At 45.1% G+C, this 26,621-nt stretch overlaps 1 protein-coding gene across 6 annotated transcripts in view; it reads left to right on the top strand.

Moving 5' to 3' along the window:
• Positions 1-26,621, top strand: part of ATG2B (autophagy related 2B) — a 79,678-nt gene that overhangs the window by 50,178 nt on the left and 2,879 nt on the right. For 3 of the 6 annotated variants that reach the window (XM_027066564.2, XM_027066565.2, XM_027066563.2), the window contains exons 31-42: positions 1,206-1,432; positions 2,116-2,224; positions 3,159-3,353; positions 4,040-4,141; positions 9,444-9,522; positions 9,831-10,038; positions 12,959-13,028; positions 13,386-13,468; positions 14,005-14,126; positions 14,379-14,533; positions 15,416-15,565; positions 18,755-20,052. In XM_027066564.2, coding sequence (XP_026922365.1) covers positions 1,206-1,432; positions 2,116-2,224; positions 3,159-3,353; positions 4,040-4,141; positions 9,444-9,522; positions 9,831-10,038; positions 12,959-13,028; positions 13,386-13,468; positions 14,005-14,126; positions 14,379-14,533; positions 15,416-15,565; positions 18,755-18,985 — 1,731 coding nt within the window. In that variant the 3' untranslated portion in view covers positions 18,986-20,052. Of the gene's footprint in view, positions 1-1,205; positions 1,433-2,115; positions 2,225-3,158; positions 3,354-4,039; positions 4,142-7,216; positions 9,400-9,443; positions 9,523-9,830; positions 10,039-12,958; positions 13,029-13,385; positions 13,469-14,004; positions 14,127-14,378; positions 14,534-15,415; positions 15,566-18,754; positions 20,053-23,203; positions 23,504-26,621 lie in introns of those variants that run through there. The other 3 variants (XM_027066566.2, XM_053224912.1, XM_027066568.2) reach the window with 3 other exon arrangements.

Genomic DNA, 26,621 nt, shown 5'->3' with positions numbered 1-26,621 from the left:
GTAAAATTGACCAAAGGGTACCTGAAAAAGAGTCTTTAGGTTTTATTTTAACTCTTTGTAGTTGAGAATGACTTCATATTGTAATTTATTATGGAGGCTTTGCAAATGTTTGCTATACTTTACTATTTCTATGACACATTTCTCAGAAACTCAGAGAAGAACGCTCTATGTTTGCAAAATTTTCTACATAGATTATTAAGCTGCAGATGTTGTGGGTAGTAAGATAGCTCTTCAGAGTATTAAAGTGGCAGAAAGGAGTGCTATCTAGAGTTGCTAGTCCAAGAATTGGGAAAGATAAGATCTGGTTTGTGTGAAGGCTGATGGATGGTTGATACGTATCATTTCCATGTTAGAGTCATGCTCACATTAATGTATTTATTTTTAATGTTTGTTTATTTTGAAAGAGAGGGAACGAGTTGGGGAGGGGCAGAGAGAGAGAGAGAGAGAGAGAGAGAGAGAGAGAGAGAGAGAGAATCCCAAGCAGGCTCTGCACTGTTAGCTCAGAGCCTAATGTGGGACTTGATCTCACGAACCATGAAATCATGACCTGAGCCGAAATCGAGAGTCATAGGCTTAAGTGACTGAGCCACCCATGTGCCCCAGAGAGTCATGCTCATATTTAAAAAGGATGGTCTGGATTTAATGAATCCACAGTTTACTAAAATGGGTAAGCATTGGTGCTGAAATGGAACTTTATGCATCACCATTTAGTGTATATATGTGTTAAACTGCTCAGTAGTGACTTGGCAGGTAAGTGTATTTGTTTTACTACGTCCTGGGAAACTAAAAAGCAGTCAAACTCTCAACAAGTTCATTACGAGGATCATGGTAATTTGGTCAGCATGTTGAAGTACGTTAAGTTTGAAATGTAATATTGACTTTGAATTAGAGAACTATAGAGCCCCCTCCACATACACACAGATAGACGCTTGCTATATCTGTGCCTTTTTTATTATCAAACAAATAGTAAAAGCCAAACCGAAGACTATAAAAATTTTTTATGGAATGATTTACGTAGAACAGAAAGTCCAGTTTATGGTTAATGCAGAGTATCCAACGTGGTGATTACATTGTAACTAGCCCCGTTTTGTATATTGAAATTATTGTTAAAAAGAATGCAGAATCAAGAAATCTTGAGATAAGCAGCGTAATCAGTGGTTTGTACTGCGACAAGATAGGATGTGTTCCCTCTTTCTTTGTTGTAGGAGAAGGAAGAAGAACCAATTGTAAAAATAATGGTTGATGATGCAATTGTAATAAGAGAGAATTATTTTAGTCAGCCCATTAAGAAGACAGATACAAGCAAAGCCCCATTGCACTTTCCCATCCCTGTCGTCCGGTATGTTGTTAAAGAAGTCTCTCTTGTTTGGCATCTTTATGGAGGAAAGGATTTTGGAACAGTCCCTCCTACTTCTCCGGCTAAAAGTTATATGTAAGTTGATTTCTACAAGAAGTTTTCTTGTTTCTACAAGTTTCTACAAAAACTTACTAGAAGCTTTTTGTTTTGTTTTTTTTACAGGCCACTATGTTCTTTTCACAGCATACGTAGAATTTGTCATTTTAAGGAGTATTAATAAAGGAGTATTGAAAACTATGTAATTTAAGTTACTCCTTTAATATAAAAGCTCTTCATTTGTAAACTTATTCGCATTGTTTGTATGTTTACCAAACTAAGGCAACTTAAGTGATTTCCATTCAGCACAATTTTGGGGCACCTACCCTGTGCCAGAGCCTGTGTTAGAGGCACGTTCACCAAAATGAGGAAGACCCAGGCCCTGGCCTCCATTCAGAAGGACCATTATGTGAGCAGGTGAGGGCAGTGCAGTAAAGCCTGTGCCTCAGGAGGCAGGAACCATGTGTGCCCTTGACTCTCTCGGGCATCCCGCTGGGTGCTAGGCTAGGGCTCGAGGCTCCTGAAGTACTTGTTAAATGTGTGTTTGGCTTTGACACATAGAAATACAGTTTGTGGCAACATGTTGATGGTTCTATAATCTTCATTTTCTCTTTTTATCTTACTGTTTTTCCTGAGGTCATTCATTGCCTTTCTTTGAATATTCCTGCAACAAAAGGTTTTGTTGTTGTTGTTGTTGTTGTTTGTTTTTTCTCCATTTATAGCAGTCCTCACAGCTCACCTTCTCACACACCCACGAGGCATGGACGTAACGTGGTGTGTGGGGGAAAAGGAAGAAACCATGACTTTTTAATGGAAATACAGTTAAGCAAGGTGAGATGGCAGTTTGAAGGAAAAAAGCCCCTGAAGTGGGAGCACTAATGGGGGTTTGGAGTCACGCCCCCACCTTGTGGTCTTGAGCCACCAGCCCCACGCCTCTGGATTGGACAAGTGCAAGGGGTCCTGTAAAACTTTTACCTCTTTTTCTTTCTTAAATGTTCTGAGAAGTTTGAGGGGGTTTTGTGTTTTCCCAGGCTTTCCCTAGAGGAGTGTCTCTCAGAGTTGAGCAGGAGTCAGAAGCACCTTGAGGGCTTGTTAAAACACAGGTTGCTGGGCCCCAGAGTTTCTGATCCAGTAGGTCTGAGGTGGGGCCCGTGAATTTGCATTTTTAATGAGTCCCCAGGCGATTCTGATAACTCCCTTTTCCAGGCCCACACTTGGGGAACCACTGCCTTTGAGTGTCTGTCTATGTGAGAGGGCCTGCCGTTGGATGGCACCTCTGTCGGTCCCTCGTGAATGTCAGGGACCAGTATGTTCAGGCCACCAATGACATTATATGCATTTAATCCTTTCAGCTTGTCTGGGATTGTGCCCAGTGTCATATATTGGGGTACTTAACATAGGAATATTGTAGTGAGGATCGTCCCCCCCCCCCCCCCGCCTCCCTCTTTGGGACTTGAACCCTGCACGCATCGATTCCCTTTCAAGCAATTTCATAGGTACGCAAGGTGCTGATCGTGTGTATTACTCCTGTTGAGGGTTTTGCCTGAAAAGGATAGGGAGTTTGCCAAGATCAAATAAGAAATGTCAGTCAAGCTTATCCTTGTCGGGGACACATAGATCAATAAACACGTGAACAAATAAAGAACTGTTATGTTCTCCGAAAGTGAGAATTCAAAAAATGGTGAGGGATATTTTGCGTTTGAAGGAGGAATTCTAATTTGAATAAAAAGTAAAAATTGCTGTGTGTTCCTTCTTGGCTGTGAAGGTGAAGTTTCAGCACGAGGTCTACCCCCCTTGCAAGCCGGAATGCGAGTCCAGCCTCTTAGAGCACCCAGTCTCCCGGCAGGTGTTCATCGTGCAGGATCTTGAAATTCGAGATCGTCTGGCAACATCACAAATGAATAAGTTTTTGTACCTGTATTGCAGTAAAGAGATGCCCCGAAAAGCTCATTCCAACATGGTAAGATTCAAGGCCTCCTATTTTCTGTCATTATATTAGTTTTGGAAAAGTGTTTTTATTGTATCTAACTGCAGATTTAGACTGGGGAAAATTGTTGGGTTGGTGTTTTTTTTGTTTTTTTCATTTTAACATGAAAATCCCTTTTAAATATGCTGCTTAAAGTTTTATGTTTTAAAAATTATTTTACACATCACTTGGAGGGTCCGTTAATTATAATTGCCAGTATATTGATGCCTGAGGAAAACCAGAAGTCCATAGTGATCTACACAGAATACTTAGTGTTGCTGGAAGCTGGAAATGTTCCAGATTTCGAACACTTTGCAAGTTTTAGTGGAACAGAAATGATTCGCTCAGGCTCGCTGGAAGAAAACGTCATAGCAGCCGTCTTTGGAGTATGGCTGGAGTCAGCTTCAGGGACCCAGCAAACCCCCGGGAGACGACACCGTCACCCGCATCTTGTCCACTAAGGAGAATCCATACCTCTCATGAGATTCTTCAGGGAGCGTGTGACCCAGAAAAGTCTGAGTCAGGCTCCTGAGGGCAAAGGTCAACAACTCCACTTCTAGTTCTCGTGTCAGAAAGAGAAATGGGATTTTTTTTTTCTTTTCTTTTCTGTTTGTCCTTTTTCAATGAAAACGAGGTTGTAATGTCATGGGGGGGGGGGGGATGTTTTTCTCCTCTCGTAGTTGACAGTGAAAGCGTTACATGTGCGCCCGGAGTCCGGCAGGTCACCGCAGGAATGCTGCCTAAGAGTGTCACTGATGCCACTTCGCCTCAATATTGATCAGGTTTGTACCGCAAACATTCTTGAGGGAGTTGAGATTTTAAAAATGTCCCGCATCCGGAAGAAGAGGTTCAATTTAGGAGAATTAAAATGCTTACGATTTCACTTCTACGGAAGTTGCGTAGCTGAAGCAGAGTTCTGCTGGTGAGGAGCAGGGCGGACTCATTAGGCGTTTGGGACCTGCTCTGTTGGTGGGTAAACATTCGATGTTATTCCCTGTCTCCTCGTCGCGTGCGTGCCGCAGCACTGAGTACCTGCTTCCCACGCTCTCATCCTCACGTACACATGCTTGTGCAGGTAAACGGGTGTTTTCAGGGAGTGTTAAAGGACTCCCTCCTATCTGTGATTGAAAGATAAGAGCGGTTGTGTCTTTTTTATTTTTTTTTAATTAAATTTTTTTTTTAATGTTTATTCATTTTTGAGAGAGAAATAGAGCATCAGTGGGGGAGGGGCAGAGAGAAGGAGACGCAGAATCCGAAGCCGGTACCAGGCTCTGAGCTGGTGACACAGAGCCCCATGCGAGGCTCGAGCTCAAGAACCTTCGAGATGATGACCGGAGCCAAAGCGGGACGTTTAACTGACTGAGCCACCCAGGCGCCCATGAGCGGTTTTGTCTTAACCGCAGCACCTGGAAGAGAATTCCTACTGCCCTGGGCAGAGTGGCAGATCACTAAATTGGTACCTAAAGAGATCACACGCAGCAGAGATTTGTGGAAAAACATAAAGAAATGCACTTTGCCGTGTTTTAGCAAGCATCCCATCAAATTATTGCGGGTTTTGCGTTGACTCGGCTGTGTAAAACGTGGCCGGCACCTCTTGGGCACACTCGTTCAAGGTGCACGACCACGTGGTGCTTCAGAGGGGTGCGGCCTGGCGGTGCGGGGCCCGGGCTCGGGGTTTGCATCTCGGTTCTCTTGTCCTGGTTGTGTGGCTCCGGGCACGTTCTTTCTCCACGCCTCTGTTTCTTTGCTGGTAGAATCCAAGTAATAGATGTAGCATCAGTTGTAAAAATGAAGATTGAATAAGATAGTGAGCGTTAAATATTTAGCTTCGTGCCTGTCGCACGGTGTTAAAGGTCTGTTGTTCTTACTAACCGAAGCACGTGACAACAGAGAAAATAAATGGAGTTGTTAGAATAGCCTGCTTTTGAAATAACAAAACTGTCCCGTCCCAGCCTACATTGTGTTGTGAGCTCAGGTTTGAAGTAGAGAGTATGTGGGACAGCATTATTGGTTTGCTTAAGTAGTATGGATTGAATCATGGTGACTTATCTAAATAAGTAGCAGATATTTCAGGAATAATGTATCAATATTTATATCATAAAATATAGGCATTTCTCAGAAAAGTCTCGTGAAGCGCAGAAGTTCAGCACGGCTTTACATCAATACTGGTCGCTTCTGAGCTGGGACGGTCCTGCTGACGCGCACTTGAGATTTATGTTCTCTCGTTAGGAGAAGAATATCTTTGCATACCCGTATTTTAATTTGGTCCATCCATACATTGGCCTGTATTGGAATAGGAATACGATGAAGTATTTATGGGAAGTTTGATCCGTGGAACTCACCAGCCTGACCAAGAATTTGTGCGAGATGCGTCTTTATAGCATGACTTTGGCAGACTTAGCCCGGTTTCCTTTAATATGCTTTTTTCTTTAATAGTGGGCTTAATTTCTTACTCAGAGCTATAAAGCATTGTGATTTTGAAATGGGAAAATATTAACCGTTGAGAAAACAGAAATAACTGTTATGGTGTAACTGAGGAGTAGCAGGAAATAATTCCCCAAGATGTGAACCCTAGGAGAACACAGCCATGCTCCCAAGTGTTGGGGAGGGATTCACTGCGCCGACCCCCCCCCCCACCCCGCCACCTTAGTTTGAGATAGCAAATGGTCATCTGGATAGAAAACCAATTACTCGCATTCTCCGTGTTTTCTTTTGAAAACAAATCAGTTGAACGACTGTGCTTTGAGTAATATTTTTCTCAGCGAACATATCTCTGACTTTATTAACTGGATCAAGTATGAAAGCCACACAGTGTTTTCTCACGTTTTCAAAAAGCTGCATTGCCGTTGAAGTTCAGTGCCATTGCTTCCAAAGCTCGGTGTACCCGTAGGGCAGGCAGGATACCAGGCGGAAGGGGTGGTTTTCGTCTGGGGGAGGGTAAGTAGATGATGACGGTCGTGTAAGTCAGCAGTTCGGGATCTGAAATATGAAGAGGCCAGATTGCCTGACTCTCCTAGTCTGGGATCCATTTCAGTGTCTCACTGCCTGGAAATCTGCATAGGGAAGACATGCTTATTAACCCCAGATCATCTGCTGGATGCCAGCCTTGTCCCAGCTTCTGTGCTAAGATGTTGGAGATACGAAGCTAGGCAAACACCCATCCTCAAAGACCTCTGTACGGGGCGGTGGGGGTGGGGGGAGGACCAACATAAAACAGAGGACTTTTTAAACACCCTGTGGTGAGTACAAGTAGTAAAGATAGGCAGAGCATGTTACACCCCAGCAGAAAGGGCTCCTTAGCCGTCTGGGAGTTTAGAAGAGTGTGGAGGGTAATCAGGAAAGGCTTTCTGGAGGAGGTGACACTTGAGGTGGGTCTTAAGGAATGCAGTGGAGTTAGTCACACGAAGCTTTTTGTAAAGGCACTGAGGGTCTAGTTCAGGGTGTGAGAGGACGTGTGAGGCCATTCTGGTAAGGTGAGTTTGTGCTTGGCTGAGGTTGGAAACGGTGAATACATGGCAGGGCCAGTTTGCATATTGGTGTTTTTTTTAGCATCATTGCTTGGTTGCCTGAGTCTGAGTATGACATGAAAATTAATTATTTTAACACTTTAAGTCATATTGTACTGTTAATATCTTGTATCATAGCACCTTAAAGCTAGAATAACTATAGTCTGTTTGCAAAAATAATAAACTTTAAAAAAGTTTTTTTTAAACTTTTAAGAAATTGATTGTATGGAGGTATAATTTGCATACAGTAAAGTGCCAGGATATTAGGTTTACCGTTGGAGCTTGACTAAGATACACACGTGAGTAACTACTACACCAGTTGAAATAGAGCACATTTTCTGTTCCCTTCAGAGTCCCCCGGGCCCCTTTGCAGTCGGTCTCCACCAGTAGCCATTGACCTCCTTCCCGTCCCCGCGGGTCAGCCTTCCTGTCCCACTACTTCGTGTGAGTGGAAATGTATTTGGCTTCCCATGCCATGCGCTCCCTCCGTGCTGACGCAGGTCTGTTTGTTTCTGTTCAGTCTGTTCCCTTTTATTGCCGAGTACGGATCTCACCGTACGGCTGTACCACAATTTGTGTATCCGTTTACTTACTGATTTACATTTGCATGGTTTTCTCGGTTTTGGCTCCGATAAATAGAGCTGTTATGAAGTTAGTGTACAAATCTTCTTGTGGATCTGGGTTTCCATTCGTGTTGGGCATTGTAAACAATTTCCAGGTCACGAGGCAGATGTGTGTTTAGCTCTTGTGAGAAGCTGCCTGTTCCCCGCAGCGGTTACACCATCGTATGCCCCCACTGCAGCAGGTGAGAGCTGCCTCTTCTTCACACTCTGGCCAAACTTGGTGTTGTGTGTTGAACTGTCTTATTTGGTGTTCATTGTGGTTATAATTTGGATTTCCCCTGATGATGGCGCTAAGCATCGCGTCATGTGCTGCTTTGACATCTGTACACTTATTTGTGAAGGGTCTGTTTCTGGCTAGTTTTAAAATCAAGTTTTATCGAGTTGTAAAGAGTAGCATAAATAACAAAATCAAAACTTCTAAGAACATTGAAACGCTGGTGATTAGTACTTTTCTGTTTTGTGCATTTGTAGTAAAAATGGATAAAAGCCGCTGTCTCTGTAGTCTTCCTTTTTTAAAAAAAAATGTTTATTTTGAGAGAGCGAGAGAGAGAGCACACAGCACAGGGGAGGGGCAGAGAGAGAGAGTGAGTCCCAAGCAGGCTCTATGCTGTTAGCACAGAGCACGACGTGAGGCTCAAGCTCAGGTTCTGCGAGATCGTGACCTGAGTCGAGGTCAAGAGTCAGATGCTTCACCGACTGAGCCACTCAGGTGCCCCTTTTAGAGCATATTTTTACCTAGAGTTTTCTCTTACTAGTATTTTTTTTTTTGAAGGCAGTCATGGAGTCAAAGCATTTATAGTGTTAAAATATCGCCATCTAGCGGTCCAATAATGACAGGTAACATTTAGGTTAACTTTAACATCTAGTTCTCGATACACATATTAAATGTGTGTATATATACATACATACGTGTATCTGCATATTATTATGTAATGTAAATAACAAGTTCTATACGTGTGTAAAGCACAATAAAATAATGAACAAATCATGAACCGACTACCCTACTGCAGAACCAGAATATTTCCATAAGTAGCTGCTTATTCTTCAGCCCCATCCTTCAGTCTCCCATATGCCATGTTACCTAGGAAAATACCTTTCTAACTTCCATCATTTATACTTCTGGTGAATGTGGTTACTAGTTGATCAGATCCCTTGGAATTACCAAACTTATGGTATGCCACCAAATATTGTGCCCTGTAATTGACTGTCACATCGCTTTTTCTGGTGCGATATTAACGTGTTATATTTATTTAGGATTTTTCCAAAGGCAAGGGAAGAATTAGAAAGAAGAGGCTCAGGCATTTCATTTTCATATTTTCCAAAATGGATTTGTTGGTTTGAGGGAGGGAGGTAAAATGCGGCTGCTAATAATGGGCAAATACGGTTTATTCAGATGACATCAAGACAGGCCTGTGCATGTTTGTTACTATGTAATTTCAGAAGAGACCATACTGAGTGGGCTTACTGATTCCGAGTGCCCTGTTCCAGGAAGAACATGTATTAAGGCAGCATAACATGGCAGTAAGGGCAACATTAAGACAGTGAGAACTTGTGCGGCCCCAGCTGTTGCTCGTGTCGGTATTACCACCACCGCCGGTTTGCGGTGAGAACTAGTGTTGAAGACCGAGAATGCTGTATTTCCAAGAAAACTAAAATTTGTTTTGATTCAGAAATAGCTATGTAATTTTTAACCCCTCTGTGTCTTAATTTTCACATTTGATTTTCTCAGGGTTGGGAGAATTAACAGAATGTGTGTGTGTGTGTGTGTGAGAGAGAGAGAGAGAGAAAATGAGAGAGAGAGAGAGAAAGGAGCAACGCCTGACACAGTAAAAATTGTAGATGAATAAGAAGTCAAATATGGGACTGTAAGACACTTTGCTTTTTAGTTTTAGAATCAATCTGCCTTTCCCTTCCCTTCCCTTCCCTTTGGTTATAATTGCATCTTTTCATTTTAGGACGCTTTGTTCTTCCTGAAGGATTTCTTCACGAGTCTTTCGACAGAAGTAGAGCTTCTCATGGCTCCAGATCCAGAAGGTATTAAATATGTGTAGTTTGAAAATGTGTATAACAAGTGCTTGGATTGATTTGTTCTGAAGCCTATTTGAGAGGGTATTTCCAGTCTTCATTCCGATTTATAAAAGTGTGTTTTGTGTGTGTTTTTCATATTTCGCGAATGTAGTATATCTGAAAGTGACATCTTAAAAGGCGGAAGTCCGTTTTCTCTGTAGCGGTAATTGTGTTTATTAAGTGAAACATAGCAACACAGGTTACAGCTACCTGGATTTTAAGCGGGTGCTCTGAAGAAGCACAGCGGATCTTCAATGTGCACGTTACCTTTGCAGTTAAGAAGTCTCCTGGAGCTGACGTCACCTGCAGTTTGCCGAGGCATTTAAGCACCTCAAAGGAGCCAAATCTCGTTCTTTCTTTCCCTGGGCCGAAGCAGCCTTCCCAGAACACCAGTGTCAGCTCCGTGGAAGTGGTTAACAGGGAGGAACAGAAGGACTTCTCAGCTGAAGAAGCAGCAGTTAGTGATCAGCCTGTGTTTTTTAGGTGAATCACTTAATTTGGATAACAAGTAAAGCTATTTTAGACTTTTGAAGGTTTATTATTATTATTTAATGTTTATTTTGAGCGAGGGTGCGAAAGCGGGCTGGTGGGGGTGCGGCAGAAAGAGAGGGAGGGAGGGAGAATCTCAAGCAAACTCTGTGTTGTCAGCGCCGAGCCCGATACGGGGCTCAAACCCACGAACCATCAGATCATGACCTGAGCCAAAATCAAGAGTCGTACGCTCAACCGACTGAGCGCCCCGCCCGCCTCCCTCCGTACCCCCCCCCCCCGTGCCTCCCCCCCAAACGCCGCCAGGTGCCCCTGCAGGTTGTTCTCGAATGTGTTCGTGTATCACTCCCTAATCGTGAGATTACGCCAGCTTTTCTGTGCCTGCCAGACCGTCGACTGGTGTGTTTATTTACAGGCGGGCCTCGCGCATCCCGCACCCCTTGATTACACTCAGGAGCCCTTCCTCCTGATCTTTTCTGGAGCAGGAATGTCCTTTTCCTCTTAGCTGCCGCTTCCCCCTCCTCGCCCCTCTTCCCAGCCCCTGTGATGGCATATTTGCACCTCCTCAAACGTGGTGTCCTTTACACACCTTGGCTTCCTGCGCTTCCTCCTCCCATGTGAGAACTTTCTGCGGTTTTCCGTCTGCCCTTCCCCAGCACCGTCCTGTCTCTCCTGACCCTTCGCTCCCCAGCTCAGTCGGCACTGTCAGGAAAGTCCAGTCCCCTGTGCAGCTGCCGTCTGCTGGAGTTACTGCCCCACGGCCCGGCCAGCCACTCGCACGTCGCAGTTTGTCCTTCGCTTCCTGACCCGTTCGTTCTCCCCGTCTTCCTTCTTTACCAGCCCTTGATGGTGGGCGTGGAGCCTTGGCTCTTTGGAAGGAGCGAGGATGATGACCAGGCCACCTGTGTTGTGAGGGACTGTCAGCTACTCCCCTCGTTTTCTGTACTCCTGCTGACATCGATGGTCCCCAAGTTCTGTCTTTCCACGTGGACTTCAGGTTACCCTTTGGCTATGGCTCAAAGCAGGCAGGGTAACTATTTTAAAGTGCTTTCATGTTTTATATATCTTCTGTACTCTAGGAACTAGGGAAAAAAATAACCGGATATGAGAATTGGAAAGATCCTGGGAGAGATGATCTCTGGTGGTTCCAGACCTTTCACCATGAAAGAAGGATCTCTTTTATTTTGTTTCTACCAAGAAACTGTGTACCCGAAGCAATCATTTGAATACCGGTTTGTTTTTTGGTGAACACTGGATAACCGGTCCAAAAGAAATTGAATTGTTAACAGTTGTGGCCTAAAAGCAAAGAGGTTGGATGCTTTTTATTTAGTCAGCTTGTGTCGCCTTACTTACTTAAGCAAATGTTTATTTTTATCATTAGACTCTTTAAAATTGCTTACAGACTTCTGTGTATACACTCAAAAACTCCTAGAGGGCCTAGGACCCTGGGGTGGTAGTTAGTGGTATAACCCAGATTTCTCCCTTCATAGATGAGGAAGTTAATGCCCAGAGTAGTGAGTTGACTTGCTCAAGACCACACAGTTAGTGGCCAAGTCAAGACCAGAACACAGGTCTTCATCCCAAATCCAGTGCGTTTTCTAAGTGATGGCCTAATAGCTCCCCCTCCCCCAACCATTCCATAATACTTACTGAGCTCTTGCTCTGTGTATGCCAGCTCTTGTCCTAGGCACAGTGAACAAAGTAGAGAAAAATCCCTATACAGTTGACATTACGAGTAAATAAAATAGATGATTTGTCATATTCTGTGCCATGGGGAAAAAAGTGTGGACAGAGGAGGCAGGCGTCAAGGGGCTGTTGCCGAGAAAACCAAATGGAGAAACCACATGGAGATGTGTATTTGGAAGACGGGGGATGACCTGGGGTCCCAGGCTCCTTGTAGTGACTGGTGGGAATACAGCACTTCCATTTGACTGTGGGTTGAACTGGGCTTTTGTGGAATGGCTTAGGATATAAATGCAGACATTAACTCTGTGGAAAAATTGTGTTTCAAGTCCATTGTGCAGTCCAGCTTGGGGAAGTCCGCTTCTTCTGTTTGAGGTATACCATCGGTATATAATTATGACTTCATTGTCACAGAACTCCCAGTGTCTGTATGTTGGTACCCTGTTTATCAGCATTAATTTCAAGAATGCTCACTAAAATCCACCAGCGTAGGTGGCATTTTAAAAATTTAGTGACTTGGGGTGCTTGGGTGGCTCGGTTGGTTGAGCGTCCTGACTCTTCATTTCGGCTCACGTCATGATCTCAGGGTCGTGGGATCGAGCACCCTGTCAGGCTCTACGGCGAGTGTGGAGCCTGCTTGACATTCTCTCTCTGCCCCTTCCCCCTGCTCCGCTCTGTCTAAAATAAAAAGTAAAAAATAAAAAAAATAAAAATTTACTGACGACGATGTTTAGGTTCAGAGTTTAAGTTCCTTGCCTACGATCGCATCACATATAACTGGTAAAACTGGAATTCGTGGCTGGGTTTTCTGGCACTTTCTGCTTCACCGTGGAGCTTAAATCCCTTACTCTTCTCTTTTTTTTACTTCTTGGTAATGATTATATCATTTGGTTTAATCTTGAAGGTTGCTTTTATCAGTTTGTTCCCTGTATAAATGGAGAATATCTGCCAGAATGAATTTTTCTAAAGTAAACATTATTTAGTAAACTAGGAAAATGTTTTTGTGAGGAAAATTTAAGTAAATCTAACGTAGAATGTGATAAATCTAGGTTGTTATATTACCTTAAGAAAAGGTAGAGCTGAAAGACATTCCCCTTTATTTAGGCTTTGAGATACTTATATCCACATTATTTTGTGGCTTCGTTTTTTATTCTCCAATTGAATAAATTTAACTTCTAATTTCAGCTGTTAGTACTTTTGAATATAAATAACTCCCTCTCTCTGTCTTTAGAGAATTTAGATTCACATCAGAAGTTCCTATTCGACTTGATTATCACGGCAAACACGTGTCAATGGATCAGGTTTGGAAACTTTGTATAAACATACTCTACAAAATTATCTCCTTTGTTTTTTGTTTTCTAATTATCTCTTTGTTTTTCTTTGTTAGGAGTTAATTTTTAAAGCTTTCCTGTCATAGTTTATGTGTGTTTGAAATGATGTGCAAGATTTTAAAATTCTGTTTTTAAAGTAAACGTCATTTAAGAACCCATGTTGTTATAAGTTGTGTCATATGTCCTATTGTGTATTTTTTTTGTTGTAAATATTTTAAGTGTTCTAGCTTTATTCGTGAGTGAATGTTACTTTGCTTTTCCCAAATAACAACTATTTTAAATGTGAGGTCTCTCGATCTACACATTAATCTGTTTTAAATCCTAAAGGGCACGCTAGCAGGGATCCTGATCGGTCTGGCCCAGTTAAACTGCTCGGAACTGAAGCTGAAGCGCCTTTTCTACCGTCACGGGTAGGTTGATTTAGTACATGAGGCTTTATGGTATGGTTACTACAGTTAGTTTACAACAAATTGAATGTTGAGTTTTCTTAAACAAATAAATTAATTACTTTACAGTATTGTCTGCAGAGAGCTCGTTTTTAGAGGACGCTTCCCAATTAGGGGCTACTTTTTATTCTGAGAGAGTACTAGTAGTTTGGACAGAGGAGGATTTTTCAAAAACAGCTATAGTTATTTTTAAATAATTTCCCAAAGTTGTAAATCAGTTTATTTAGCAAGAAGACTGGACATTCATAGCATGATGGTTCTTAGTAGCTGGGAGCCCTGTAGCAATTTATAGACATTGAATTAATCTGATGCCAGAATAAAATTAATCCCTGGATGCTCAAGAAATTAGAGCAGTGGAAGAACACACTTCTACTGGTTACTGATGTTAAACCAGATTATATGTGTATACATACATCCGTGTGTAATATATTCAGACTGAATATCTACAATATCTGAACCTGCAAATCTCTTTTCTGTATACTAATAGTCATTTGCTCTAGCTTGCTAGGTGTTGACAAATTGTTTTCGTATGCCATCACCGAATGGCTCACGGACATTAAGAAGAACCAGCTACCGGGGATCTTGGGAGGTGTTGGGCCTATGCACTCTCTAGTACAGTTAGGTGAGTTTTCTTTTTTAATCAAAAGATGATTTCTTTTGCCTGATCTGTAATTCTTAACCCTTTTGGAGTTCGTGGATGCCTCTGAGAGTCTTTGTGCGGACCATCTTTCTAGAAAATTCACGTGCGTGGTCATGCACACCTGTAAGAGCACTTGGCCTCCCATTTCAGGTTAAAAATCCCAGGGTGAGAGTGACAGCAGAGACCCGGGCTCCATCGCTCCTCCTGATTTCCCTGTATCGACTGTCGTTCTAGTGCAAGGCCTGAAGGACCTGGTCTGGTTACCCATTGAGCAGTACCGGAAGGACGGGCGCATTGTCAGAGGGTTTCAGAGAGGCGCCGCCTCCTTTGGCACTTCCACAGCGATGGCTGCTCTAGAACTCACAAACAGAATGGTTCAAACCATACAGGTATCTCCCCACAGCCTGCCTTCCTCTGTACAGAGAGGAGGACTTATTGTAAAATGGTTGGGGTTTTTTTTTTGTTTGTTTTTAAAATGGTATTGTGAAAGTATACAAAATGCTGGAGTAGGTATTTTATTTATGATGAGTTAATTTTTTATTTTTTTATTGCTTAGCTTTCCAGTGTTAAATAATTAGTAGAATAAAGAAGTGGAATGCCGTGTCAAATTTGTTTGCCTGTTTCAGTTAAATTATGACCTTTAAGGTAGTCGAGGATTTATTTTGCCTCATTTATATGAAAAGATCATAGCTAAACGTAAAGAAATCATTGCAGATCAAATAGCAGATGTATTAAGGTTTGTTGCATTAACTATTGAGCTCTAGTTGACCTTGTCTAGTTGTTCACAGACAGGGCATTCTTGACTAGCCTGGTAACATGGAGAGTGTTCTCTGAGGACAGAGGAGCCACTGAAAAAGTCTGATCAATCCAGATACTAATTTTTTTTAACGTTTATTTTTGAGAGAGAGAGAGAGAGAGAGAGAGACAGCAAGAGCAGGGGAGGGGCAGAGACAGAGGGAGACACGGACTCCGAAGCAGGCTCCAGGCTCTGAGCTGTCAGCACAGAGCCTGACGCAGGACTTGAACCCACAAGCTGTGAGATCATGACTGAGCCGAAGTCGGACGCTTAACCGACTGAGCCACCCAGGCGTCCCCTAGGAATTAATTCTTAATGTGCCCTTTGATGTTCTTGTTTTTTTTGTAAAGAACTCAGCCCCTGCAGAAGTGCCTGTGTTAGAGCCTGTGGGTCCCTGTGTTCTTTTGGCCAAGTACATCATTGGGGCGTGTGCAGACTTTTCCTCTGATTCATTCTTTCTGATAAAATGATCCAGGCAGCAGCAGAGACTGCTTATGACATGGTGTCTCCTGGGACCCTTTCTATCGAGCCCAAGAAGATCAAAAGGTTTCCTCATCACCGCCTAGCCCACCAGCCAGTGGACCTGCGGGAAGGTGTGGCCAAGGCCTACAGTGTTGTGAAAGAGGTGAGTGGTATTTGAGAGGATGAGGCGGAAGCAGCTGGTGTGCTTTCCTGGCTTTTGTCTAACGAGCGTTCCATGGTTGGGATTTGTTCCTGAGAATCCCTGAGAGTGGACTTCGAATTGCTCCCAGTAGCGAGTGCAGATATCTGCATGAGGTCAGAGACTGGGGCCACGTAGTGATGGGCTCAGAAGAGGGGTCATGATCCAGAGGAAAGACCGATTCTCCTTACGTGCAGAAGCCAGCTGGGTCACGGAGACCAGCGCGTGCCCTCCCCAGCCGGCTGTGACACGGGAGTCACACTGCGCTGTAGTTGCTCAGCTTTGTTGAGAAGTGCAGCTTTTACAGCTTTTCAGGTGAGCCGCTCACTCTCGTCCCGATCCCGTGCCGCCACTGTCCTGAAGGCGGTACCTGGTTTTTTGAACACGTTTTTACAGTTTTATGATGTGTGTATTCCTAAGCAACACGTACTGTTGTATTTTGAAAGTCGCCATAAATGGCATCACCGTGTATGTCTCGCTGTGTAACAGCTGCCTTGCAGGATCGATCCATGTTGGTATGTGTACCTTCAATTTAAACTGTCTTACAGCATTTTACTGTATGACCGTATTTTCCTGTTGGCAGGCAGTTGCCATTTTTTCCCCTAAAACACTGCTTTAGGAATGTTCATATGAACGTCCCTTTGTTTGTGCAAGAGGTTATGTGTAGCTGTTCGAATCCTGACCCTTATTAAGTATTTGCCGAATTGCAGCTTAGTTGCACCAGTGAATCCCGGTTCTTTGTGGGCCTTGTTGGGGACATTCTTTGTAATATGACATGAAGTTCGAGGTTGTTGTACTCATGATGCATATATTAGGATTTCACTAAAGATCTTTTTTTCCCATCATATTCGGACGGGCACGTGTGCCTAGGACGGTCTTTTCCCTGACAAAGTAGCCTCTGTGGTCCCGGACAGTCGGATGACCACTGAGGTAGGACCCCCAGGACATGTATTAGTGGAATAAATAAGACCACTTGCCTTTCTTAAGAGGAGATTCATTTGGGAGAATAGAGAGAACTACTGGTCAGACCTGTTCCTATAGATATCAGGATGGGCTAGTTATCTAACATGTAGTCATGTTAGAAATCAGGTTTGTAAAAATGATTCTGGGGTTCAAGGCCTGGTGGGGGCCGTTGAAAGCCAGACGTAATGGCACTTGGATATGGGGCACTTTACAGTTTACACAAAGCTTGACCAACTTAATCTGTATTCATTAAAAAAAAAATATTTATGTGCTTACTTTGTCCCAGCTGTATAGAGACCATCAAAGGTAGGTGGTGTTCCTTGCTCAGCCCTGAGGACCGGCTCTGTGGGAACAGCTCCCCAGTGGAACAGGGCAGGTCAGAGTGGGTCAGGATTGGAACCTGGGTGTTCGCTCTGCCTTGTCCTCTTCTTTCTCTCAAACTGTCAGGATGAGACTGGGGGAGGGAGGGTGTGAACAGTGAGCACCCTGTAGACAGATCTCAATTCTGTGTTAAAAACTTTTTAAATAGAGGCACCTACATGGTGATAAACATGTCTTTTCCCTTTTAGATGTTAGTAACTCAAAGACTGAGAGAAAACACCCCGCGTATTTCACAGAAAGGCTGCTCCTCTAGATCTGGGCTCTGCGCACCATAGCCTATAGGGCAGATCTGGCCCCGGCCTGTTTTTGTGTGGACCTTGTAGCTCAGGGTTATTTTTACAATTTTGAAGGATCGTAAAAAGAAGACAAAAAGAAAAAGCATATACGGGAGAGACTGTGTGGCCCACAAACATTTGCCTTCTGGCCCTTTCCAGAGGAAGTCGGCCGACCCTGGCTTACATAACTCCCCCTCGCGGGAGGCAGGTAGCTGTGAGGAGGGCGGCGGTGGTGGTGGTGACCCGGAACACGCTTAGTGAATACGCGGTTCCTGCCGTGCCGGTGTCGTTAGGTGCGTTGTGTCATTTAATCTCGACAGTCCCCACACCGTGGAAATTCCCCGTTGGAAGGACTTGGTGAAAAGGCAGCGCCTAAGTGCCGGAGCTGAGATGGAATTTACTTCTGTTGTCTCCACACTTGCTGGTGGGGCTTGCTGGGTGACGTCAGCTAGTACCGGAGGGGGAGCTGAGGGAGGAGGGGGGAGGTGGTGGGGCGAATGGATAAACTGAACCTTTTCTCTCTTGTATGTACTAGATGGTTGTAAAAAATGGCACTTAGGTGGTTGGTTTTTTGTTTTTGTTTTTTCTTCTGTACTTTCCCTGCTCCGGTGTTCCGTGCTTTTGCCTGCTGTGCCGGGTGGGAGGGATACTCTTGCTCGCCTGTCAGAGTGATGGCAGGATTCTGGGTTAGGACAGCTTCCTTGATTTCCCTGGAGAGCCCGCAGTTCCTTGCGCTGTGCCCCTCCTGAAACGGCCACACCGGAACAGGGACTCGTGTCCCCTGCGGGGAGGGGTCCGGAGTTAGACAAGTGCTGGATTCAAAAGTCGTGCCTGAATTTTACCAGCTCGGTTTGATCAACACCTTTACATATTCAGCTTTAAAGGTTAACAGTCATTATTTTAATGTTACACAGTTAGAAGAGGAAAACATGCTACAGAAACTTTGTTTTTAATTATTAAACATGTTCCTGCTTTATGTTCTCAGATTTTTTTCTGTTTAATCCAGTAAGATGTTGTATTTCGCCTTTTCTCTTAAGTGCATGTTCCATAGTTATCTTTTCTAGTAAATAGATGATAATTTAAAACAAATTAAATAATTTTCTGGAGTTTCGTAGAATTAGGTTTTCTTGTTACGTTTGGATCGGAAGAACTATCACCATATTTCTTTTGAGATTATGTTATTCCGGAAGCTTTGTTTGCTAAGTTTGATTTAACTAGAGTGATTAATAGTGCCAGGAGAGCTCCTGTTGGATCATTAAATATTTCTTTAAGCTTCCCTATGTGAAATTGTAGTTTAGCTGTATTTTTTACACACACGTGTCACAACAAAATGCTAAGTCATAATAATTGCCTTTTATTTTCCCTTATAATTAGAATTTTGTCATTAATATAATTATCCTGGGTTATCTCAAAAGCACAGTGGGTATTTTTTTTTGGTCTAGTTGCAAGCATACTGTTGATGAACTCTGCTAAAGCTGTGTACTGCAGGAAAATTTAGAGATTTTTCTGACCTTCTCTCCTCTCTCCCTTTCAGGGACTTACAGACACGGCTCAGACTATTTACGAAACTGCAGCTCGAGAACACGAGAGCAGAGGGGTCACCGGCGCCGTGGGCGAGGTCCTGCGCCAGATTCCTCCCGCGGTGGTGAAGCCTCTGATCGTTGCCACAGAAGCAACATCAAATGTATTAGGTGGCATGAGAAACCAAATTAGACCAGATGTTCGGCAGGACGAGTCCCAGAAATGGCGCCACGGGGAAGACTGACTTTTCAGACGTGACTCTTCGTGAAGACAGCGCGGGGCGGGGGGGGGGAAACAAGGAGCATAGCGTCCCGTCGGCAGCTTCAGAGGGAACTCATTTAATTTTATGTGCTCATCTCAGGAACAAAAGCGTTTCTCAGTTAAATAATTTAATATCAAAAAAACACGCAACCAAAAACTTGTGACGTTTCAGGGCTCGTTTGGTACTTGCCTGTAGAAATGTTTGGCGGCTGGTGTCAGAAGTCGTAAGCATTGGCTGCTGAGTGAGTGAAACGCTTGCTTTTATCGAAATGGCTACAATTCTCCTTGCTGCAGACGAGAGAGCATTGGAAGCCGCCTGTTACAGTGGAGCGTTCGGAAACGTGTCGCTTTGAAAGGACCATTTATGTTGCCCCGAGGAGCTGATTTTTCTCAAGGTTGAAAAAGAACCACAGCTTCGAAACTTTCATTGAGAACGAGAGACCGAGGCTCCAGGGAAAGCAAAGCAAATAGGATCTTAATATAAATATCACTGAGGAATAACTAACCTAGTCGGTTGGAGCTAGTGTCCGTGCACTTGAGAACACGATTTCCATTTCCTCAGAAAACCTTTCTGTGGGAGTTTGAGAACGTGAATGTCGCAGACGTGTTCTGTTGTGTTGCACTTTATCCTCTGTGTGTGTGTGTGTGTGTGTGCGTGTGCGTTTAGGTTAATACAAGTCGAGATACATTCGTTATGTAATTTACAGATTTTCACAAAATATAAAGAGGAGTAAACTGAGTGCTTTTGGCGAAGGAAGCTAATAACTCAAACGTAATAACTTCCATTTATTTGAAGTGTAAATGAAAATGTGCACTCTATAATGAACTGGGGCCCATATGATTGTTTATATGTTCAGTTTTCAGCAGGGATAGTGCAGGCTTGTTAGGACTGTGTGGAGAGGGAGATTGGAAATGATTTTTACTCTTGTGAAATTAACCAAAAATCCTCCAAATATGCCCTAGTCAGCTATTTCGAAGTACCGTTTTTACTTGGTTAACGATGTACGTTTTGATAACCTGTCAGGAATGAATAAAGTATTTTTATTTAAAGGTAAAATTGTTTTATGCTTCCATGAATACTTTGCTTGTCTTAGAGCATATTTATAGATGCAGTACTAGGATCCATCCCAAGATACCTGGGGCACTTTCTCAAAACTGATTTTGGTTCATAGCCAGGAAATCCTTACCTAGGAGTGAGAGGGAAGTTGCCCGCAAGAACTCCATTTTTGACTTTCGGTTGATGTGGCAGAAAGCAAGTGGGGGACTTTGTTTGTCCAGTGTTTACAGCTGCATGATGGGACTTCTCATTTCCCAGAGTGGGGAGACTCACGTCTTTGATGTGAGTTTGGATTTCAGAACTGCTTCTCAGCCAGGGGTTTGAAAAATGATGTGGAATTGATTTCATTCTCTAGGTTCTCTGAACAAGAGGGCAACGTAGACCAAAAATCTGGGCCTTTAACATTGATGAAAGTTGTGTTAAACAGTGTTTAATTTTTATTCTGTTTTCCTTTGTACTGTTGAAAAAACTCAGAGAAGCGCCTGTTTAAGTGTCATGGAACTTTCTTTTACTTTGTGCCTGTAAAATGCAGTCTGTGTAAAATGGGATCCCGAGGAAACACTAGCCACACCCGTTCATCACCACGAAGCCTCAGCCTGCTTTGGGGGCACGTTCCGACCACCCTGCTCACCGACCCCACCATGTTCCAGGTTCCTTAAAACAAAGCATACTGTGTGTGTTATCTGTGATGATGAATCAAACAAACTGGATTAAACTTAAAATATAAAAGAGCTTTACATTTTCCGTAGTTACACCGATTATTTAAGTTCAGTTAGATACAGCATAGGGAGAAATAATCATCCTCGTCTTTGTACTCTGAGTTGTAAATAGACTGGTTTTTCGACACGTTCGTTTTATAAATCCTGTTTTGACCTACATCTCCATAACGTAATCTCCACGGCCCGTGTCCTGTGCTCCTGCACCTGCTGTCCACAGCGCCTGTTTGGGAACCAGAAACCTGCCTCAGAAAGGTCCAGTTTCGAGGTTCTGTTCGTTGCCTCTTTAATCCAGATGGTCTTTACTGGAGATGTTTATGTAGGTCATATCTGAACCCTTCTGCATAATTAAGTATCTTCTATTTTTTCTCTTAAAAAAAACGTCTCTTCCAGCTTTTATGTCGCAATGACGCAGTAAGAAGATCGTTGGGCAGGGCCCTTGGGCTGCCAGGTCCGCACTCACTAGGCAGGTGACGTGGCCAAGACATTTGATTTCTCTTCAGTCTCAGCGTCTGCCTGTAAAGTAAGGGGGTTTTGGGTGACAGAGCCCAACAGAGATTTTTGGCTGATGAGGGCGTGTGTGCGCGCGTGTGTGTGTGAATGGCGGTGTGGGATGTGGCGCTTGGTAGAGGGCCCCAGTCCTGCGACACCTCGCGCTGATGGCGCCGAAGGAGAGCGCCCACAGCAGCTGTGGGCTCCCCTAGATCTGGGATCTCTCCGAGTGCTGCATTTGAGTGGCTGCGGTGGCCGCGTGGTTGACTTTTGAGGTGCGGTTCTGAACGGAGCGGACTGCATCCGTCTGCTTGGTGCTGCCTGGCGGCCAAACGGGCATCTCCCCAAGGAGTCCAGCGAGCAAGCTTGACCGAGATCCCTCAGCGAGTCTTAGAATAGACCGTGTTACAGAGACGTGTGAGGACCACTCGATTAAGACCGCGAAGTCCACGGCGGTACCTTCTCTTGAACGGGGACTGACTTGCACTCCCAGTTGCCCTCTCTGTCCCCAGATTGCTGTTATTTACAAGTAGGACATCCACTTTAAGATTTGCCTTTTAGGATAGACCTAGTGTTTCTTCTAGAGCAGTAAACGTCCATTTTAGCCACGTTTGGGTCCAATTTGGATTCCCGCTTACGCGCACGTATTTAACATCGATGTTTTTATAACGCAAAACTCGCTTTAAGAAATCTTTCCAAGCAGCCGTGTGCCTAAAATGGCAAAAAATACTAAACACCAGTGTTTCCTGCCTCCTGCTGTGTCACTTTTCCAGTAAAGTCCTGTTTACTTTGTAATCGTCCCCTTTTGAAAGCTGCGTTCTGTAGGCTTGGGGCCTCTGTTCAGTTTCTAAGCCGTCTAGACGAGTCTGTCTCTCCCGTGCGGGGACCGCATGTCCCGGCGTGTTTGGTTCGGGTTCTGTGCGCTGTGCATACTCTCACCAGAGCGCAGAGACAGCGGGCAGTGTCGGAGTCCGGCAGTTTGCAATGAGAACACTTGCGCTAACTGGCTTCAGGGTTGACAGCTGCGAAGAGCTTCGGGCCTCGACTTGAATCACTGGCCTTTGTTTCCATTTTCTTACACCTGCATTGGGCGTCTTCCCTCAGAATCGTGGGGAGGAAGCGTGGCAGGGCTGGTGTTCCGTGGTGAGCAGTTACTCTGTTTCCCCTCCCATCCTCTTAACCTGCTTAGGACCTTAGGGACCAGGTCGAGAAAGTTCTTTAAGCTCGAAAGGAAGGGACTGTCAAAAACTCGTGACCCTCTTTGTATCTGCAGGTGGATGAGACAAGCCAGCTGATATCAAGTAGAATAAATCAAATACGAATTTGTGAGTCTTAGGTGTAACGAGGAAGGCTATGTATATACCGTAGAGTTAATGTAAGGGAAAAAAATCTTTTGTCGAGCAAGCCCATTTCTGCTAGTCTCTTCATATAACAATAGCTGAGTGCTTTGATGCCAATGTAAGTCCCTATCGTCGGGGTCAGCCAGGCACACCACTCTCCTCAGTAGACTTCATAAACACAGCTGTCATCAGCCCGCTTATGTGGGGAGTATTTTCCTTTCATTGTAGTCTGCACACCAGAGGTAGAAAAGGTGTTCTAACACCATCACGATGGGCTGCTTTTGGGATGAGAAATTTGAGTGCCAACGATTCCCATTTCAAGATGTCAGCAGTTTTCAAAAACATTGGTGTTAGAGATCTTTGCCTCCTGGGCCAACCATGGGCATCTTGGTTTCGAGTGCCCCCTGCTGACAGTCAGGAGGTGGCAGGTGTGACGCTGGCTGGCTCCGTGACCTCTCTCCAGGGCAGTGCGTTGTTGACGTAGCAGCCCCCACCCTTTAAGAAATGTGTTTATCTTGCTGTTCGACACGTATTTTCTATATTTGAAATGGCAGCTTCTAGTTTCTAGTTGGATTCGTCTTCTCTCGTTTCTATAGAACTCGCCGATCACCCAGGACCGGTTGCTTTTTGATGGTGGAATTTGGAAGGGGCGCCAAGTTCGGCTCTTCTGTGAATCCATCCCGACTTCAGAGATTGAATTTAATCTCACCACAATGTTGTGTACTCGTTGCTAAGTTTCCTAGTTTCCCTAAGGTAATTTTGGATGTGAGTACTTTAAGAATACCGATGCTGTATGAGTATTTTTGTGGAAATGTAACTTTTTGTCAGTGTGACTGTTGAAAATATTATGAAATGAAGAGAACTCTTGAAGAAAATTAAAATATTTACTCTTTGGAGTTTGCTTTAAACACTATTGTCTTTCGCCAAGAACTGTTTCCAAAACCTGTATAAAATACGTTTGGGGGTGGGGTGTAGGTCTGTGTCAGATCCTGTTTACAAGAAATAGTGTTCCTATGATCTGGGTCCTCGCGATAGCAAATCGTGTATCCACCTGCTCTCAGATATGTAGGGCATGTAATTTTAAAATGTGCCACTCCTGCCCGCTTCAGGGCATAAATCACTCTATTATCCCTACAATGTGGACTTGTGGCGAACATACCTTGCTGTTTTGGTCTTAGGGACCTAGTTAAATACTTGATAAATCTGTTCTATTTGGAGGAATATTTTTAGCTTTATAAAAGATATTTTAAAGAAACACTTTGATATGTTTATTTTTGAGACACACACACACACACACACACACACACACACACACACACACACATACAGCACAAGCCAGGGAGGGGCAGAGAGAGAGGGAGACAGAATCTGAAGCAGCTCCAGGCTCCGAGCTGTCAGCACAGAGCCCGATGTGGGGCTCGAACTCATGAACCGCGAGACCATGACCTGAGCCGAAGTCGGAAGCTTAACTGACTGAGCCACCCAGATGTCCTGTTAAACGCTTTTAAAGGCAACGCTTTAAAGGAGGTTTTGATGTGACAGGTGTCACTACATCACCATCCACTTTGAGCTGCCAGGGGAAAGTCCCATCATGCTCCACACAGGGCTCTTGTGAAGGAGGGCCAGCAGCCTCTGTGAGATGCTTTCTGTGACCCAGGGCTCGTGGCTCCTGGGCGCTCTGTCACCCTCAGGGCCCCTCGGAGAGGCGCTTGTTACAGTCCCTGGTTTCCAGAGGAGGAAGCAGGTTCAGAGAAGTCCAGACCACCTTTCCCAAGGTCACACGGCTTGACTCCCAGACCCCATGCCCATCCTAAGACATCACTGGAGGGGAACTTGCACAGCTGTCTGAGTTAGTGAAAACTCGTCACTCGTGAGGAAACTAAGAAAGGAATTTTGCTAGAAGATGGAGATCCGCGACCCTTCGAGGACTTGAGCCCAAGGCGAGGACAACTTGCTTCTCCGTCTCTCCCCCGCACCTCCAGCTTCTCTCCCCTCGCCTGGCTCAGCACCGGCCGCGCTAGTCATTCGGTTCTGCCGCATCCCTGGCTGCAGGGGTTGGAGCCACTTGGAGATTTTTTTTTTTTTTTTAATGCTGAAGCTCAGGTTCCACTCTGCACCAATTAAATAAAAATCTGCGAATGGGGCTAAGTCAGGGTCTCTCCACCTTAGCGATCTTGACATTTGGGGCTGGATAATCCATCGTTGAGGGGGCTTCTTGGGCATTTTAGGGTGTTTAGCAGTATCCTTGGCCTGACCCAGTAGATGCCAGTAGCACCCGCTCCCCAGTTGCGAAAGCCAAAGACGTCTGCAGGTATGGCCAAGTGTCCCCTGGGCGGCAGAACCCGCCTGGGACAGACCGCGGGGAGGCCATGTGCAGCCTGGAGCGAGAACAGGGCCTAAGAGCCTTCCCACATTCCTTTCTACAATGCTCTGCCTGCTTCCTCCTGATCACAGCTTAAAGGTTACCATTTTCAGACCGGGCCAGCCACCCTACCTACTTCATTCTCCGTCCCCGCACACCCTCCTTAAAACATAACAGACGTTTGTGGTCCCTGTCACGAACCCACACGGACTTGTTTCACTCCTGATTGACCCCCTCCGTGAGGGCAGGGCGCACATACACCTGGTGCCTGGCACAGGCCTTGCCCAGAACCAAGGCATCAGGGCCTAGTGAATGGATGAGCCAGCAAACGAACGAATGAACCTTAGGGGTCATATAACCCTCTGGTCACTGTGCCGTTGAGAATGAAGCCGAGGGACAAAGTTAGGCGCCCAAGATCACACGATTTAGTACTTGAAGTCCTTTATTCGATGCAATTTTACTCTTTTCCTGATTTAGCAGTATTTAAGAAGTAATACAAATATATATGCAAAATAGATGAAAATGCGATTTCTGTTCGGTATTCACTATGTGCCGACTGTGTTCAGCACTCAACCATGGGGCGTCCACACTCCGCGTCAGCCAGGGGTCCTGGCAGGAGGCAGATGGCCACTCAGGGCACCCAGGAGGCTGTAAGGAAGGGACTGACTCAGCAGAGGTGGGCGGGGGCTGGGGAGACCCACAGGGACCTTGGTGTCCCTTTCACTTTCAGCTCTGGGTCTGTCCTGGGCCTCAGCCAGGAGGCGGTGGTGATTTCTCGCTTTTTGAGCAACACCGAGGCAACATGAAGCCTCACTGCGGGCCTGGAGGGAAGAGGGAGAGAGAGGTTCTCAGAGCCTGCCTCCGAAGGAGAGGGGGTGCCCGACAGCAGCGGTGGCCTCGCACAGCCAAGTAGTCAGAGGGGCCAGAGGGACAAATCACCCCCCCCCCACCTCCCATCTGCTGCCGGAGCCCCTGGGTGGGGGGCAGCTGTGAGCCACCGGGCTTTCCAGCATCCTCTCACCTGGATCCGTGCTCTGCAGGTGACAAAACCGATGCTTAGGAGAAGTGACCCACCCACAGCCACACCATCTGCTAGTCCGGGAACACTGGTCACTAATGACAGATGAAACCCCCCCAAATCCCAACCACTTTTCATTCACATCAAGTCCAGCAGGTGCTCCCGATGTCTGGCAGCTCTCCTCTAGGATACTGGAGGACCCCAGGCTCCCCCCATCTTGTGGCTCTGCCTCCCCTTCGCCCCCCCAAGGCGGGGATTGAGGAGGCCAGCCTCGAAGCTGGGGACGTTGGCCCGCAGGCTATTGGTCCGAATCCTGTCACGTGACCACGCCCAGCACGAAGCCACCCTGGCAGCGTGGCCTTGCTGTGAGCCTAGGAGGGAAGAAGGAAGTCGGGGTCTGGGGGCGGGGGCGCTGGCCACACCGCTGCAAGAATGTGGCTGCGGACCCGTGCTGTTAGCGCCTACCGATTGGAGTTATAAGCAGTTAGTTGCATTCCAACGTTAATTTGCCGCCACCAGAATTGGATTTTTGTTTTCCTCCCTGGCTTGTTTATATTCCTGAAAGCGGTTCCACGTGGTGCAGATTGAATTCAGCAGAAAGATGTGCCGAGTAATGAGGCAGAATGGCGTCATG

The sequence above is a fragment of the Acinonyx jubatus genome, chromosome B3 (genome assembly GCF_027475565.1).
Source record: "Acinonyx jubatus isolate Ajub_Pintada_27869175 chromosome B3, VMU_Ajub_asm_v1.0, whole genome shotgun sequence".
Lineage (NCBI taxonomy): Eukaryota > Metazoa > Chordata > Mammalia > Carnivora > Felidae > Acinonyx > Acinonyx jubatus.
Note: the sequence above shows the minus strand (reverse complement) of the source record. Positions and strands in the feature narration are given on the sequence as shown.